At 38.2% G+C, this 14,021-nt stretch overlaps 2 protein-coding genes across 2 annotated transcripts; one reads left to right on the top strand and one right to left on the bottom strand.

Annotated features, from left to right (window-relative positions):
* The first annotated feature begins 663 nt into the window (after window positions 1-663).
* Window positions 664-4,841, top strand: LOC114820986 (small ribosomal subunit protein eS8-like). Its single transcript, XM_029092478.2, has 5 exons — window positions 664-825; window positions 905-977; window positions 1,918-2,251; window positions 4,225-4,394; window positions 4,488-4,841. Exons 1-5 carry the CDS (start codon window positions 822-824, stop codon window positions 4,570-4,572), a joined length of 666 nt encoding a protein of 221 aa, XP_028948311.1. The 5' UTR covers window positions 664-821; the 3' UTR covers window positions 4,573-4,841.
* A 1,219-nt stretch (window positions 4,842-6,060) lies between these two features.
* Window positions 6,061-13,706, bottom strand: LOC114820985 (protein transport protein SEC23 E-like). The gene is made up of 12 exons (XM_029092476.2): window positions 12,578-13,706; window positions 12,299-12,472; window positions 11,855-12,016; window positions 10,480-10,622; window positions 9,827-9,902; window positions 9,524-9,696; window positions 9,319-9,400; window positions 8,630-8,707; window positions 7,945-8,106; window positions 7,566-7,829; window positions 7,372-7,476; window positions 6,061-6,869 (listed from the first exon to the last, which is right to left on the bottom strand). Exons 1-12 carry the CDS (start codon window positions 13,331-13,333, stop codon window positions 6,723-6,725), a joined length of 2,322 nt encoding a protein of 773 aa, XP_028948309.1. The 5' UTR covers window positions 13,334-13,706; the 3' UTR covers window positions 6,061-6,722.
* Window positions 13,707-14,021: the final 315 nt, after the last annotated feature.

Here is a 14,021-nt window from a genome sequence, read left to right as displayed (position 1 = left end):
TTTTCTCTGAATAAAGAGAAGATAAGATGATGTCTAATATCTAGACACCAGCCATTATTCCCTTTTCAAAATAATTGTCCTTTGGTTTTTGTAGCTGCTTGTTGGTATGTGCTTTTTTAGAAATCTTTCAGCAATCCCTCGTGAAGCTGAATCAATGCCATTGCATAAAGTGAAGATGCCGCTCATTATGGTAGGTTGCTTTTTGATGCTCCACTACCTCTTCAACACTTGGTGTTTAAGTTTGCTTTTAGTTTTCTATTTAAAGAGCCTTCAAGCTCAGTTGTTTGTATGCTTAAGACTTTCACATTGTAAAATATACTACTAAGTGTTTTTTTTTTTTAGTGCTATCTCTCTTTTCAACTTTGGTGCTATTCTGTAACATTGAAGATTAATAAATTAATGTAAGTTTGCTTCCATACTTTATGCTTATTTTATCATTTTCTATTGCAATCTTTACTTATCCTTTACTTCATTTTTGTTTATTTCAATTCCTAATTATTGTGTTATTATCTTTATATATATATATATATATATATATATATATATATATATATTCTCTATCTGTTTATAGACTTAATTATAAATTAAAACAAAGTTAGACGTTTTTAATTATTCTGACGTCTATATATATATATATATATGAAATAAGAGTGTGTGGCTAAAAAAATGACCCGCTCAAAAGACGAAAATGTCCTTCTGCCTTGTATAATTGCCCTAGGGTTTTCATAGCAATCCTTTTTAAAAAGAGGGTTTCAGGGTTTTACTTTTAGCCGAAGCGAAGAGGAGATCTCGCCGAAGCTCTCTCCCCTAGTCCGGAAACCATGGGTACCACTCAGACCTCTCTCTCCCTCCTCTCTGTGTGTGCTGCAATGGCTGATGGTTTTGTGTTTGTGATAATATGTAGGTATCTCACGTGACTCGATGCACAAGCGCCGTGCCACTGGAGGCAAGAAGAAGGCATGGAGGAAGAAGAGAAAGTAATTACTCTTCCACCTTCAACCCCATTTCTCTTCCTTTTCTCTCTGCTTTACTCGTTGATTACTTTTTTCTAATTTCTTTCATTTTCTATTATTTGTTATTCATTTGTTCTGTTGCAGTTAGGCTACAGATCTGTTAATAATTGTAAATTATTTCTGAGTTTTTCGTTATGTTCTTTGATTTTTTATGAATGTTGGTGTCTGCTTTTATTGGATTGTTAGGCTAAACACTGGTTCCTCTATGGTAATTATGATTAGTGCTTGTCTGAGAGAATGAGATTTGTATCTTAACTTGTAGATAGCAAATGCAACTAAAGCTTTCACTCATTTTTTTCGGATTTGTTTAGGCTGAAACACCGAGTTTCATCTGTTTTGAATTTTTGGGTTTTTTATGCTTCTTTTTATGTTTAAACTATTGCAACTATTGCTACATGGCTCTATCTGTTTCATGTTATATAGGTTGTACAACTTTGGACATAAAAGAATTTTAATTTCAGTTTGTTGTTTCTGCCGGTAATGAAATGAGGAATTTGTTAATTCATTTAATGTACATCCTTATTTAGTTGCTTAGTTCAGGCAGTGATATCACTAGAAAGAATATGATATGAGCAGTCCCAGGTTTACCTCTGGGCTGCCCCGCAAGAAAAAGCATAACATAGAACCATTTAGATCTTCAATCCCATGGGACAATCAAGCTACGTACTGGATGAGAACTCAACCTATGTAATAATTTTGTGCATGTGCCATTGCCAAGAATGGTGAAATTGGAGGGAATTTCCGTTTTCTTATCTGCTCAAATATTTTACTATCAAGAGTCGAGCCGAAGGGTTTTTAATCATGTTCAGGATTTCTGAAGAATAATAGTGTGGACCTTGCTTCAAAGCTAGACAATTGTTGTGTTGTGGATTTTTAATTGTTTTTCATTCTTTGTCATATACAGGTATGAGCTCGGACGTCAGCCTGCTAATACAAAGCTCTCAAGCAACAAGACTGTAAGGAGAATCCGTGTTCGAGGAGGCAATGTGAAGTGGAGAGCTCTCAGGTTGGATACTGGGAACTTCTCGTGGGGCAGCGAAGCCGTTACTCGTAAAACCCGTCTCCTGGATGTTGTATACAATGCCTCAAACAATGAACTTGTTAGAACACAAACTCTGGTGAAAAGTGCCATTGTCCAGGTGGATGCCGCTCCATTTAAGCAGTGGTATCTTCAGCATTATGGAGTTGAAATTGGCAGAAAGAAGAAGTCCAGTGCTGCTAAGAAGGATACCCCAGAGGTAATTTTTGTGAATTTGAAACTTTTATTTACTATAGTGGGGATAATTTCTAGACCCTCTACATACCTAAGTATCATCATTGTTATTGTAGAACAACTTGGGTTGTAAAATTAGTAGTCACTTTTGAATGGTTGCACTATGACCTGTAACTGCACATGGTTCTTGAATTGCACTGTGAATGTAGTGAGATTAGTGTTGAGAGACGAAGTGATTCAAATCTTAGGGTGCATTTGTTGCATCGGATTGTCTCGGACTGGACTAGCTACTGGGACTAAGCTGGACTGGCTTAGACTAGACTAAGCTGGACTAGTTTAGTGAAGCGTTTGGTGCAGTGTTGGACTATAAAACCGGATAATAAACAAATTATAATATTATATTATTTAATGCATATATTATAATATTTTATATTATTTAATGTATATATTGTAATATTTTATATTATTTGATGCATGCATAATAATATTTTATTATTTATTCAACCTTTTAACCTTTTTTTCTCCTGGAAACTATCACTCTGGAATCATCTATTCTTTTCTCCTTTTGGCTCCGTCCATTTCTTCTTTTCTCCCTCATTTTCCTGCACAACGCAGATGTGAAGCTCATCGCAAATCCTTCAAAAACAAGCTCATCATCTTCACCCTCTTGCCGCCATTAAGCATTTCCACCTTCCTCATCCTTTTTTCTTCCAAAAATTTTCTGATCTCTCTCTTCCATCTGAAACATGTTTTGGCTTCTCCGCCAGCAAAGCCATCTCGGAATTTTCTGGCACGGGGTGAACTTTGAATTTGGTGGTTGGATTTGGTTGTTGTTATTGTTTTACGTTTTTAATTTTTTTTTTTTTAATATTGTGTTTGGATTTTGAGATTTAGGCAGCGGCTGAGGCTTTTGTTTCAGATCTGGGGGGGTGGGCAAACGGTGTTGCAGAGAAGAACGCTTGCAGATGATGCAGTATGTAGACATGCAACGGGCAAACGAAACAGATTTGGGGACGGGATTAGCAATCCCATACCTATCGGGGATCCTCGCTAAGACGACCTAGCAAAATACTTGGTCGGTGCGAGTCCGACTTAGTCTCATTAACGATAGTCCTTGTTCGCATCAAACACTCGCTAGCAATCCTAGCTAAGCCAGTCCAATCCAAGGAAGTTTAGTGAGGGCAAACAAACGCCCCCTTAGTGTCCTGTATGTTGGTAGTAAAACAAATTTGATGTAGGTATTTATTGTTAGGGCCCATCAAGGTCTTTTTAGTAACTTCATAAACTACCTTTGTTTCTCATCAAACTCATATGTGTGGATCTGCATGGTTTGTGAAATAAGGATATTGGTTTCTTATAGGTGTTCATGTTGTCATCTGTCTTTTAAAGTTCTTACTTTATACTTGTTAGTGGATGATAATTTATTTCATTGTCAAACTAACTAGTTCCATCATTATATGTCAGTGTTTTAAAGAACTCGCCTCGGGGCGCGCCTAGGGCGCCCTTGAGGCTGGGCACCATGACAAACGCCTCAGTTTTGCTGGAGTGGGCGAAAGGCTTCGCCGGAGCCGCCTAGGCACCGCCTCAGCCGCCTAGGCGCCGCCCAGTGGGTTTTTTTTTTTATTTTATTTTTTTTTTACTCCCAAACCCAAATTTTGGGCAGGATTTTATATAATTGATGTGTGTGCTGTCTACGTGCATTGTTATATGTGTGCTCATTATGCTTTTCATCCTCTATTTTATACATACATAATATAATATATGTATATATATGTGTGTATATATATATTTATAATATATGTGTGTGCTCAGGTGATTATTGATTAATAATCTTTCTCTTTTTAATATAATATATGTGTATGCTCAGTGTATATATTAAAAAATTTAGGTCCCATGAGGCTTCGCCTCACGCCTCACGCCTTACGCCTAGGCCGGGCTTCCCCTCGGACGCCTCGCCCACGCCTCACGCTTTTAATACATTGTTATATGTACAAGCAGGAAGGAGAAGGAACTACCGAGGAAGCAAAGAAGAGTAATCATGTTACCAGGAAGCTTGAGAAACGTCAGGAAGGTCGCATTCTAGACCCCCATATAGAAGAGCAGTTTGGAGGTGGGAGATTGCTCGCTTGCATATCTTCGCGTCCAGGCCAATGTGGCAGATGTGATGGGTGAGTCTAATAATAACATGTGATACTATCTATCTTCAGTTGTATATCTTTTGTTTGCGTCGTCTTATTTTGTTTTGCAAACTTGTTTGTCAGGTACATCTTGGAAGGTAAGGAACTTGAGTTTTACATGAAGAAGCTCCAGAGGAAGAAGGGAAAGGGTGCTGGCGCTGCTGCATAAAACAGTTTGTTGACGAGGCTCTTTCTTTTTTTGGCTTTCTATGATATCTGTTTTAGCTGTAATCTTTTTCATTCATCTAGGACGTATATGTTGGTTTCCTGTGTGCTAATGCAAATCTTTCAACTTTTGCTTGGCATATCCGGTATTCCAGACTTGCGAAGATTTTGACGGTTTTGTTGACCTATCACTAATCATTTGATATTTTTATGAGGCAAGTCGAAGTAAACTGGTGGTGAATGTTAAGTTTGGTGGATTTGGATGCTTTTCAATCTGGAGTTTTATCAACTCTTTAAATCTTGTGATAATTGAGTGCTTTTTGATCTAATTCTATTGCAGAAAATTAGGTTTTTAAAGCGTTGAAAATTTGTCGGTCAACGAGTCTGCTAACTTCATTGAGTTTCGTTGACATTCAAAATAGTATGTATGTACACATCAAGTATTATCTTTTTGAACCTCGCTCTCAACTCCATCATCTTGTCCTAACTGGTGCAATTCAATTTGAAATCAGCATCAGCATGGGCTGAGTATTCAAAAACAAAACTAGAGGTCAAGGGTTCAATCCCTTTCAGCGTACCGAAAATAAACACGTACAATCATGTCACAAACTCATAACTCGTGTTCTTGAATGACGGTTCGACGCAAGTAGACCCAAACTTAGAAGCTGAAAGATACAGCAGACAAAATTGCAAGCATACTTATAGATCAAGTTCGACATAAGTTCAAGTTTTGGCTCCACACTTGCTGCTGTCGCGGCTGATGCAACAGATTCCCAATCAACCTGACCAGTCTATCACGCAATTCAATTCAGATAGTGTAGTTGGGATTGGATGGAAATACTGATAATGGCAGCTGGGAAGCGTGCCCCATTTTAAGTCGCCTTTGTAAACTTGGGAAGGCCTTCCTGGTCGCATCTGGTCTTAGGTTGCCAAGATCAGCTAATGAAGCGGCGGATTTTGTGGCGTCGCATTATGTTGCGGAGACGAGCGACGACTCTGTCTGGGTTGAAAGACCCCCTCTTCGTGTGTGGGAATACAAAACAGTGTTTCTTGTTAGCCTGTTCTAGGCTTTCGTTTGTTCCCCTTGGGCTTCGGCCTGGTATGAATATTCTATTTTCTTAAACATATTATTTAATAAAAAAGGAAAATGGCTTTATGGGTTTTGATGCTGAAGGAGAATGCAAGGATCGGATCCACTGGTCAAATCTTGTGTTCAGGTGCTTGATGTTCCTTTCCATCCGGTTCAAAGCCAGACCTTAAACAATAGGCTAAGAGGTGGTACAGAGCCCCACCCTATGTAACCCGTTCAGAGGCGGAGTTGGAGCCTGGAGGTGTTACAAGTTCAAAAAAAGCAGCTTAACCTGAGCGGCTGAGCCCTTGGAAGTAGCTATATTTCAAATCAAGGCTGATGGAAGCCAAGTTCTACCGCCCTGGAAGAATATGAACAAACGACCAACACAAGAAAAATATAAATCACATCGGGGAAGCGAAATCAGCTCAACAAAGTCCAATTTCGCTCAACAATTTCCACGACAACATTTCTATTGTCAAGTCAATATAACGGAAAGCATCCGATAACAATAACGTCCTCAACTTCAACCCGAAATGAATCCAAACATTTTCTTTTCTGGCCCTAATATATTATTTAAAAAAATAAAATAAAATAAAATAAAAAAAAACCAAGGTACTTACAGCCTATCTTCATAAACCCATCAGAGTACATAACTTAAAAGCTTCAGACACAAGAAAGCACCTCCTGACCTGGTTGAGTAGAGACACAAAATGTAAAAAGAAAAATCTCACAATACATCCTCCTGAATTGGCTCCGCTACCCAAGCACGGAACGCACTTTAACTCACATTCCTGTCATATACCTTTCTTTCCAAATATATCAAACTCATTTCGCCTTTCACGTCCCTTATTCTATCAAAAGGAAGTACTAAATACCTTTCCCGCACCCCAAAGAATGTTGTAAGCTTTTTTCCTTATTAAAAGAATTTGGGGGTCTCGCCTCTTGCCTTTAGATACATTGGAAAGAAGGGAAAACAACTGACTGGAACAGGAGGACGAGAAGGGTTAGAAAATCTAAACCAACCAAGTTTCCCCGCACCAAAATCAAGTGTAGCTGCAGAATTCAATTTCTATTTGGCTCTCTCAGGATTGTACAGCCAGCCTCTGAAGATGCTCAAAGAAAACTTGAAGGCTCACATCGTCCGTGAAGATTACATCTGAACCGGCGGCCATTTCATGGGCATTGTTGTATGTTGCTGATGGGTTTAACTTTGCTAACAAGAATCTTGCCTGCAGAGCATGACAGTACAAAACAAGTAGGCGTTCAGAACACAGCAGAAAATTCATCCAACTTCATCAAATGCTGTAGAGTTGATAACTGTCATTTGCAAAGATTAATAAGCACTATTTTTACAAACTATTCTCCCCGATGAGTTGACCTTTTTCAGTAAAATATTCTGAGACAAGTAACCTTAAATAGACTGTAATACATGTTTTAAATTATAAGAAAGAAACAACTTTATAGACAACACAATTGCCAAGAGTCCTAAAAATTGTCAAAATGCAAATCTGGGGCATGAGCCTTCATCCGCATTAATAATTGTTAATTTTACTCATGGCCAATAATAACAAGGTAAAGACCAAACTAGCATTCTTACCAACAAACGGGTTTACAATAATTTTTAATTTATAAGTTTTAACATACTTAAAAATCGAGCCTAGATGAAAACTATCAACCATGCAACTGGGAAAGCAATCAAATAAAATCTAAGATTTTAAACAAGTTAGAAACCTGGGAACCATGCTGATCGCACACCACCAATCTAGGGACAGGGAAACGGTCCCGAACAATCAATTGTGTATCATCATGAGGAGCTTGCAGTAGTTGTGCAAATGCCTAAAAAAAATGTGTGCATACAGGTAAGTTGAAACAATATCAACATTTGCACAACACTAGTCAGGGAATCACATATTAAGCATTCATACCTGGTGTTCTGGCTGATTCTGGTATCCCATGTTACGCCACTGTGCTATTGTCATTCCATGGAAAATGACTATACTAAAATATGAATCCAACAAGAGAATACGGTCAGCTGCAATGGATGCCACATCCAACAATGCTGGCTGAGGCAGCGAATTAAATGAATATGATATTAATGATGGTTGTATCATGACAGCAGCATTGCTGATATTTTCCCGATTTAACAACATGCGAAAATATGCAGTTTCATCTGGGCTGTTGTTGAAAACCTGCAAATACCCCATTTCAGATACCAAAGTGGGGAAAAGATAATACATTAGCAATAGTTTACAAAGTTATTATCAAAACAAAAGAGATGAAAAGGAGAGGGGCAATCATGGTTACCTGCACAAATTGTGAGCGTCGGAGGTTAAACATAAATTGAGGGAATAATGAGAAACAGGGATTTAAAGTAAAGGATGATGGATCATCTTTTCGATAGTCACCAAATTTCGAACAGAGGCGAATAAGTCCTCGATCCAACCATCGTGTAGCATCAAAAGATTCCTATATGAAACAACATCAAACATTTTTTTCAAAGGTCTATGCTTACAAGGTTACAAGAACAATAAATAAATCAAGGAAAAAATTCATTGGTGAAGAACCAACAAAATACAAGTAATCTACAATACAGGAAAGGTAACTTAGAATATTCATAAGAAAGGAAGACCTATCAATTGTGTTAAGAATTGGCTATCAAACAATTTAAAGAAACCCTGACTGGAAGTTTGAAATATTAACAGTCCTGATATCAAAACTAGGGGTACTAATAAAGCAAGACCTATAAATTATGTTACGAATTTGCAATCAATCAAATTTAAGATACATAGATTGAAGGTTTGAAATATTGCAGTACAAGTAACTTCATATACATAAATACGGTGAGTGCAAAAAACTTATCCCAATATGATTTCACTTTAGGATACACTGTATTCTTATCATAGGTTGTGAGATATGAACATCACAAATTGGAAAAGGTATGCAATAGGGATATACAAGATAAAGGCAGTTGAGAATGGCTGTAAAGTACCTCTGACTCCATTTTCAAGGAAGTTTTTCTTGCCATCACTACAGCAGCAGTCTCTTGGTCAAATCCTTGAACCAATTCCTGTAAATTCAAGATCCTTCTGCGTCAGTGATATCCTTTCAATCAAGTTCGGTAACTAATATTAAGTTACCAACATGGGAAAATATAACTAACTAGAAAACATATCGTTCGGCACAAGGTTCAGGATCCTATTACATAGCCAAGTATTTTATAGCAGCTTTCACAAGCAAAGAGAAAAATGACAACGCAACAACTCTAGAAAATGTTGATATACAACAAACTTGGCAAAACTAAGAACAAAATCAAAAGTACTGTTTATTCAAAATGCATACTCACACTTGTACCCCCATAATATATATCACGCTCCAACCAGTCCACAATTTTCGCAGTGATGAAAACATATTTATACCCTTTTACAAACACTTGTATTCTCTCTAGTATCCAACTCTTACTTGAACTTAATAAAAGGATTTACAAGAAAACGGTAAAAAGGAAAAGAGAAAGCAGCACAGTTTTACCTTGCTTGGTTATCTAAATAAAAGGAAGCACATGTGTGTGTATGTGTGTGAATGTGTCACAGCACAATCGTGCAACATAAACAAGGGTGTTTGTAACGTCCAGGATAAAGGTGAATTTAAAATAACCAGGCTTCACCAGACAAACTGAAATACCTCTGGGCTAACGGAACTATCTATCCATCGTCTAGTGATTGTTGTTACTCGAAGCATCATTTGACCTTCAGGGTTTTGAAAGCTGCAATTAAGAAAGAAACTACCCAAAATTCAGTCTTCACATAGAAATAACAAGAGAAATTTAACCAAAGGGCGCCATAAGATGTTTCATGTTTGAAGGTCATGATACAATCTTCAAGCATACCTTGTAAGAAACTGCAGATACAATTGTGGATTTACAGTTCCTGGTGTATTTGACTGATCACTAGATGAGAGATCAAAGAAAACTGTCAAGCAAGTACTCCTGTCAAGGCCACACATTTTCCAAGCTGTTGTATTTCCCTCCCCTATAGCAGTATCAGCAACAGCAGGTCCTTTCTGCCAGGCTTGGAAAATTTAACATCAAACTCCACAAACACATGTCTACTTCGAATAAATTTAAATGGTTCTAAACATTATTGCCATAAATGCAAATAAATACAAGTTCTAAATCATCAAATTGTCCAACCTTCTCCAAAGATGTGCAGGGTCCAATGACCCCCTGAATTTTTATGTCCTTCGAACAGTTGATCTCAAGTGTACCACTGAAACAAATAATGTCAGTAACATATAATTAGAGTTTGAACACAAATTTGTTAATGATACAAGTCAAAGCATAAAGAAGAGTGAAAAAAGGTAAGGGATTTTTACTGTGTCCATGCACATGAAAAGGCATTGGATAGGACAAATACCTAACCTAAGGGATACGAGTGTGTAAGGAATCCCATGTAATGATAAATAGTCCACTGGTACATATACCAAGCAGCCACTCACTACCTTCAGATACTAGAATGCTAACAACCACGCACTACCGTATGGGTCCCTTCTCATTCTATTCTTCAATTCTTCCACCCACCCAAAATGAAAAAGGAAAAAACAAGAACAATCATACATATGGAAAAAGCAACTGACAAGACCCAGCTAGTACCATTGCTAGCATTTGACCGCATGCTCTACAAGCTAAGTCAAGGAATGGGATTCCCAAGCCACAGCTTCACTAGAAGATGTCAAATTCAGCTACATTGTCAGCAATACAACTTTAAAGTTGATTGCCAAACTAATTATAATGAACTCAAAATGTGAACAAAGACCATCGAAATGTTTAATGATTATTACACTTACTTGAAACATAGGCCAAGCGATTGTTCCCCTTCTTCAAAAACACGCTTGAAAGAATCTTTGAATACAGAATGACCAAAACTTTCTGCTAGAACAACAAGCCCACCAGTTCTTTCAATTGCAACTTTCATTTCTGCAACCCCAACCTATACAAAAGTATTGTCTCAAGTCAGTGCATAATTAAAATACAATCCAGGTGCATAAATTTTAAAAACAAATGAAAAATATATACTTTTACTAACTAATTATATCTTAAGATTCGTTGCAGAACCGTAGGCACACATATCCACAGTTCTTATTCCAGCAAATAAATATGCCTTAAAACAAAAAAGTTTAACAGATTCACCAAATAAATGTCCTAGCATTCTCAATGCACGTTAAACAAACCTAGAGTCTATGTCATAAACAGAACATAAATTATTTTTAACATACATTAAATAAATTGACAAAAAAATTTCTAAGCAGCATTAGAATGACATTTTTCTAGAAATTGTTAAAATGAACGACAATGACTGTTAGTAGTGTGTGTGTGTGGGTGCATGCTAAGACAAATTTGCTGAATTACACAAAATGATTTCATATTACATGATCAAACCTATAAAATCACTACACAATAGGATCGGAGATAAAAACATGAATTCATAAGATCACAATTAACTGCTCAATCTTAAAGTTGTTTGAAATTTTGACCATTTCATGAATACATCTGATGCTTTGCAGCTTTAACAGCTCATTGGCATATTAGATGCCAAACTAAAGGCATACATCTGTGACCCTGTTGTTCTTGTTTAGGTTTCGATTCATGGACTACCTATTTACAGTACCAATGGTGCTTTAGTTAGCAATTTCATACAGCTTCAAGGAAGAAGCCATGGTCTGGCATTCAACTATTTTATATTTCAAACTTCAAACTGTTTCAAATTTTCAAATAAACCTTACCTGTGTGGTAAAAGAAATACAACCCAATAAATTAAGAAATGTGAGTCTAACAAGCAATATTCTAACCAAAAATGTTTCTGTTCCATGAGTCTTAACTGCATTGGAGAAGATGACATGATTGTGAAGTTGCATTGTTAAATTGTCCAAAGATGTATACAGTACTCATCTGATTCTAACAACAAATCACAAATGGTTCATCTAATGCCTCAAGGAAGTGAAAGACGGATTGAGAAACGCGAGCAATCCATGAAACAACAGCAATGAAAATACATCCAAACCAAACCAACAATGCTATGTTAACAGTCTGGATGCTAATACAGGTCAATCATGCACAAACAGGAACATAAGCCCTAATAACTGAATTGATGATCCAGTTTACACAGGGGAAAACATAAATAACGCCAGAAATGCAGGAATAACTGTTGAAACAAAGACAGACCTGATCGAGTGCAGATGCAAACAGGTCTAAGACATGGCCTTGGCTAACCAGCTGTTTTGCAAGATTTTCATAAAACTTGATTGCTTTCTTAAAGTACGGTGCCGCATCCTTATCTAGATCTTTATGGGAACGTACTGGGTCTGACAAATCTTTCGATACAATCTGCATAACTTTCATAAATCAACATCTTTCTCATCTAGAATTTGAATAAATCACATTACTTCCATTTATCAAATTAAGTGATAATAAGCACTACTTCCATTTATCAAATTAAGTGATAATAAGCACCAATGGACCCATATACTTCATTATGCCTACTTACACTGATTTATTGTAGATTTCTAGAGTAACAACAGCCATAAGACAAGAATAAAAATTTAGATACACATATTCATGCATTCCAGAACATTAAGTCACAAGCACAACAGAACTCTAAAGCTTTACCGCGCCAGGCCCCTCAGTGCATGGACCGCCAACCAAAGCTACAATGTGAGCCCCAGTTCCAGGTAGACAAGCTCCAAGTAACCCTGCAGCAACACTCAACGCCACTCCTGTGCACCTGGAAGCACGACTTCCTTGTGGCACAGGCCACTGGTCCGTTTGCAATTCATCCAACAGCTGAAAATTCACAAATTCAGATCCAATTAGCAGAACCCAAATACACCATTTATTAGAATCAACCACAAAAGTACAGAAACCAATCAATCACACTCAAAATCCCACCGTGTTCAGTGTGTATTCGCAATCCGAAGCAGGCAACAAAAAGCGGGTTACACCAGCATTGGGAATTCCCATTTGCACCCCCTTCGGCTGGTACCCTCCGCCACCAATTGGACCAGGTCTCCGACCAAGAACGCTGAGACCCAATTGCTCCAAAACTTGTTCCTTTGAAATCTCCTTACTACCCCGAAAGACATACACTTTCGACAAATCAGAGAACCCCAATTCATGGACCTGAACTTGGGTTCCATACGAAACGAACCCAACAAGCGCATTATCGGGCAGCAACCCAATTGCCCTTTTGAGCGCCGATTTGACATATTCCATCTCCTCCTCGATCATACACGTGTCGAGCACGAAGACAAAAACCGGGGACGGCAGAGATTGAGGGGCGGCGGAATCAGTCGGCAGAGCGTATTGGAGGGTGGTGTACTGAGGGTAGAGCTCACCAGGGAGATTGGTCTCAGAGATCGCGGCGTAGTGAGGCGGGAAGTGATTGCGCTGGTAGCAGAAGGGGCAGATCCAGATCTTGGCGGTGAAGTCGACGCGCGCAAAGGGGTTCAGCACGGCAGAGCAGGTCTTGCAGCGGAGCGGCGCGTAGGGGAGCGTGGGGATGTCGGGGTGTGACCGGATCGGGGAGATGCAGGCGGCCAGTGGGATCACGCACTTGCTGGCCTCCACCTTGGTGCGTGGCCAGACGTTCCAGCTCATCCGAACTCCGTCGATCCCTTCCGGGTCTGTGTTCGCCATCTCCGACATCTTTCAAATTCTCAGCTCCTGAATGCGAATTGGGGGTTTGATCGGATTGAAATTCGAGCCCTTTTTTTGTTTGAGGGATGGGGGAAGGGGGGTTGTTCTTCCAAATTTTTAATTTTTTTTTTTTCTGGGGAGAGAGAGGAGGCGACGACCCCTCGAGAAAAGAGAGAGAAAAGGGGCCACCGCAATTCGAAGGGTCAGAGAGAGAAAGAGGACAAAGAGAGAGGGAAAGAGGGAGTCTCTCTGAGACGTCGAGAAATTGGAGGTTTGGTTTTATGTGTTATGGTGTTCAAGGGAGAGAAAAGTGGGGATGATCTGAATCTGGAATGTCACAAAATTGTATTTGTGGGGGAGAGTGCCTACCCTTTTTTATTAGGAACACCATTTTTATTTTTATTTTTCATTCTATAATAAAATTGATTGGAACAACCAATGGCGTTTTATAAAAATTAATTATGTTTATGAACGTTTACGCATCCTGTATAGGTTCGATTCCATCAATTTCATTTTTTATTAATCATTAACACCAATATTCCGTTAAATTTTTTTTTTATAGATTTCTTTTATGAGTTCATCTTTTTTGGGACATATTTGAGTTTGTTGCAATCATATTTAGAATAGGAATGTGATTGTGTAAATCATAAGAAATCTGGAAATGTATCTTATATTCCTATTAGGATTATATTACCTA

This window comes from Malus domestica, chromosome 13 (assembly GCF_042453785.1).
Source record: "Malus domestica chromosome 13, GDT2T_hap1".
Classification (NCBI taxonomy): Eukaryota; Viridiplantae; Streptophyta; class Magnoliopsida; order Rosales; family Rosaceae; genus Malus; species Malus domestica.
This window is presented reverse-complemented; position numbering and strand designations above follow the sequence as displayed.

What these genes read in the sequence shown, in the direction of transcription:
- LOC114820986 (XM_029092478.2), top strand. An exon ending in GCATGGAGGAAGAAGAGAAA is followed by an intron (nt 978 to 1,917) that starts GTAATTACTCTT and finishes TGTCATATACAG; the next exon opens with GTATGAGCTCGGACGTCAGC. An exon ending in CAATGTGGCAGATGTGATGG is followed by an intron (nt 4,395 to 4,487) that starts GTGAGTCTAATA and finishes CTTGTTTGTCAG; the next exon opens with GTACATCTTGGAAGGTAAGG.
- LOC114820985 (XM_029092476.2), bottom strand. Translation starts at nt 13,333, where the DNA reads ATGTCGGAGATGGCGAACACAGACCCGGAAGGGATCGACGGAGTTCGG. An exon ending in TCGCTTGGCCTATGTTTCAA is followed by an intron (nt 9,903 to 10,479) that starts GTAAGTGTAATA and finishes TATTTGTTTCAG; the next exon opens with TGGTACACTTGAGATCAACT. An exon ending in ATAGTTCCGTTAGCCCAGAG is followed by an intron (nt 8,708 to 9,318) that starts GTATTTCAGTTT and finishes TTGAATTTACAG; the next exon opens with GAATTGGTTCAAGGATTTGA.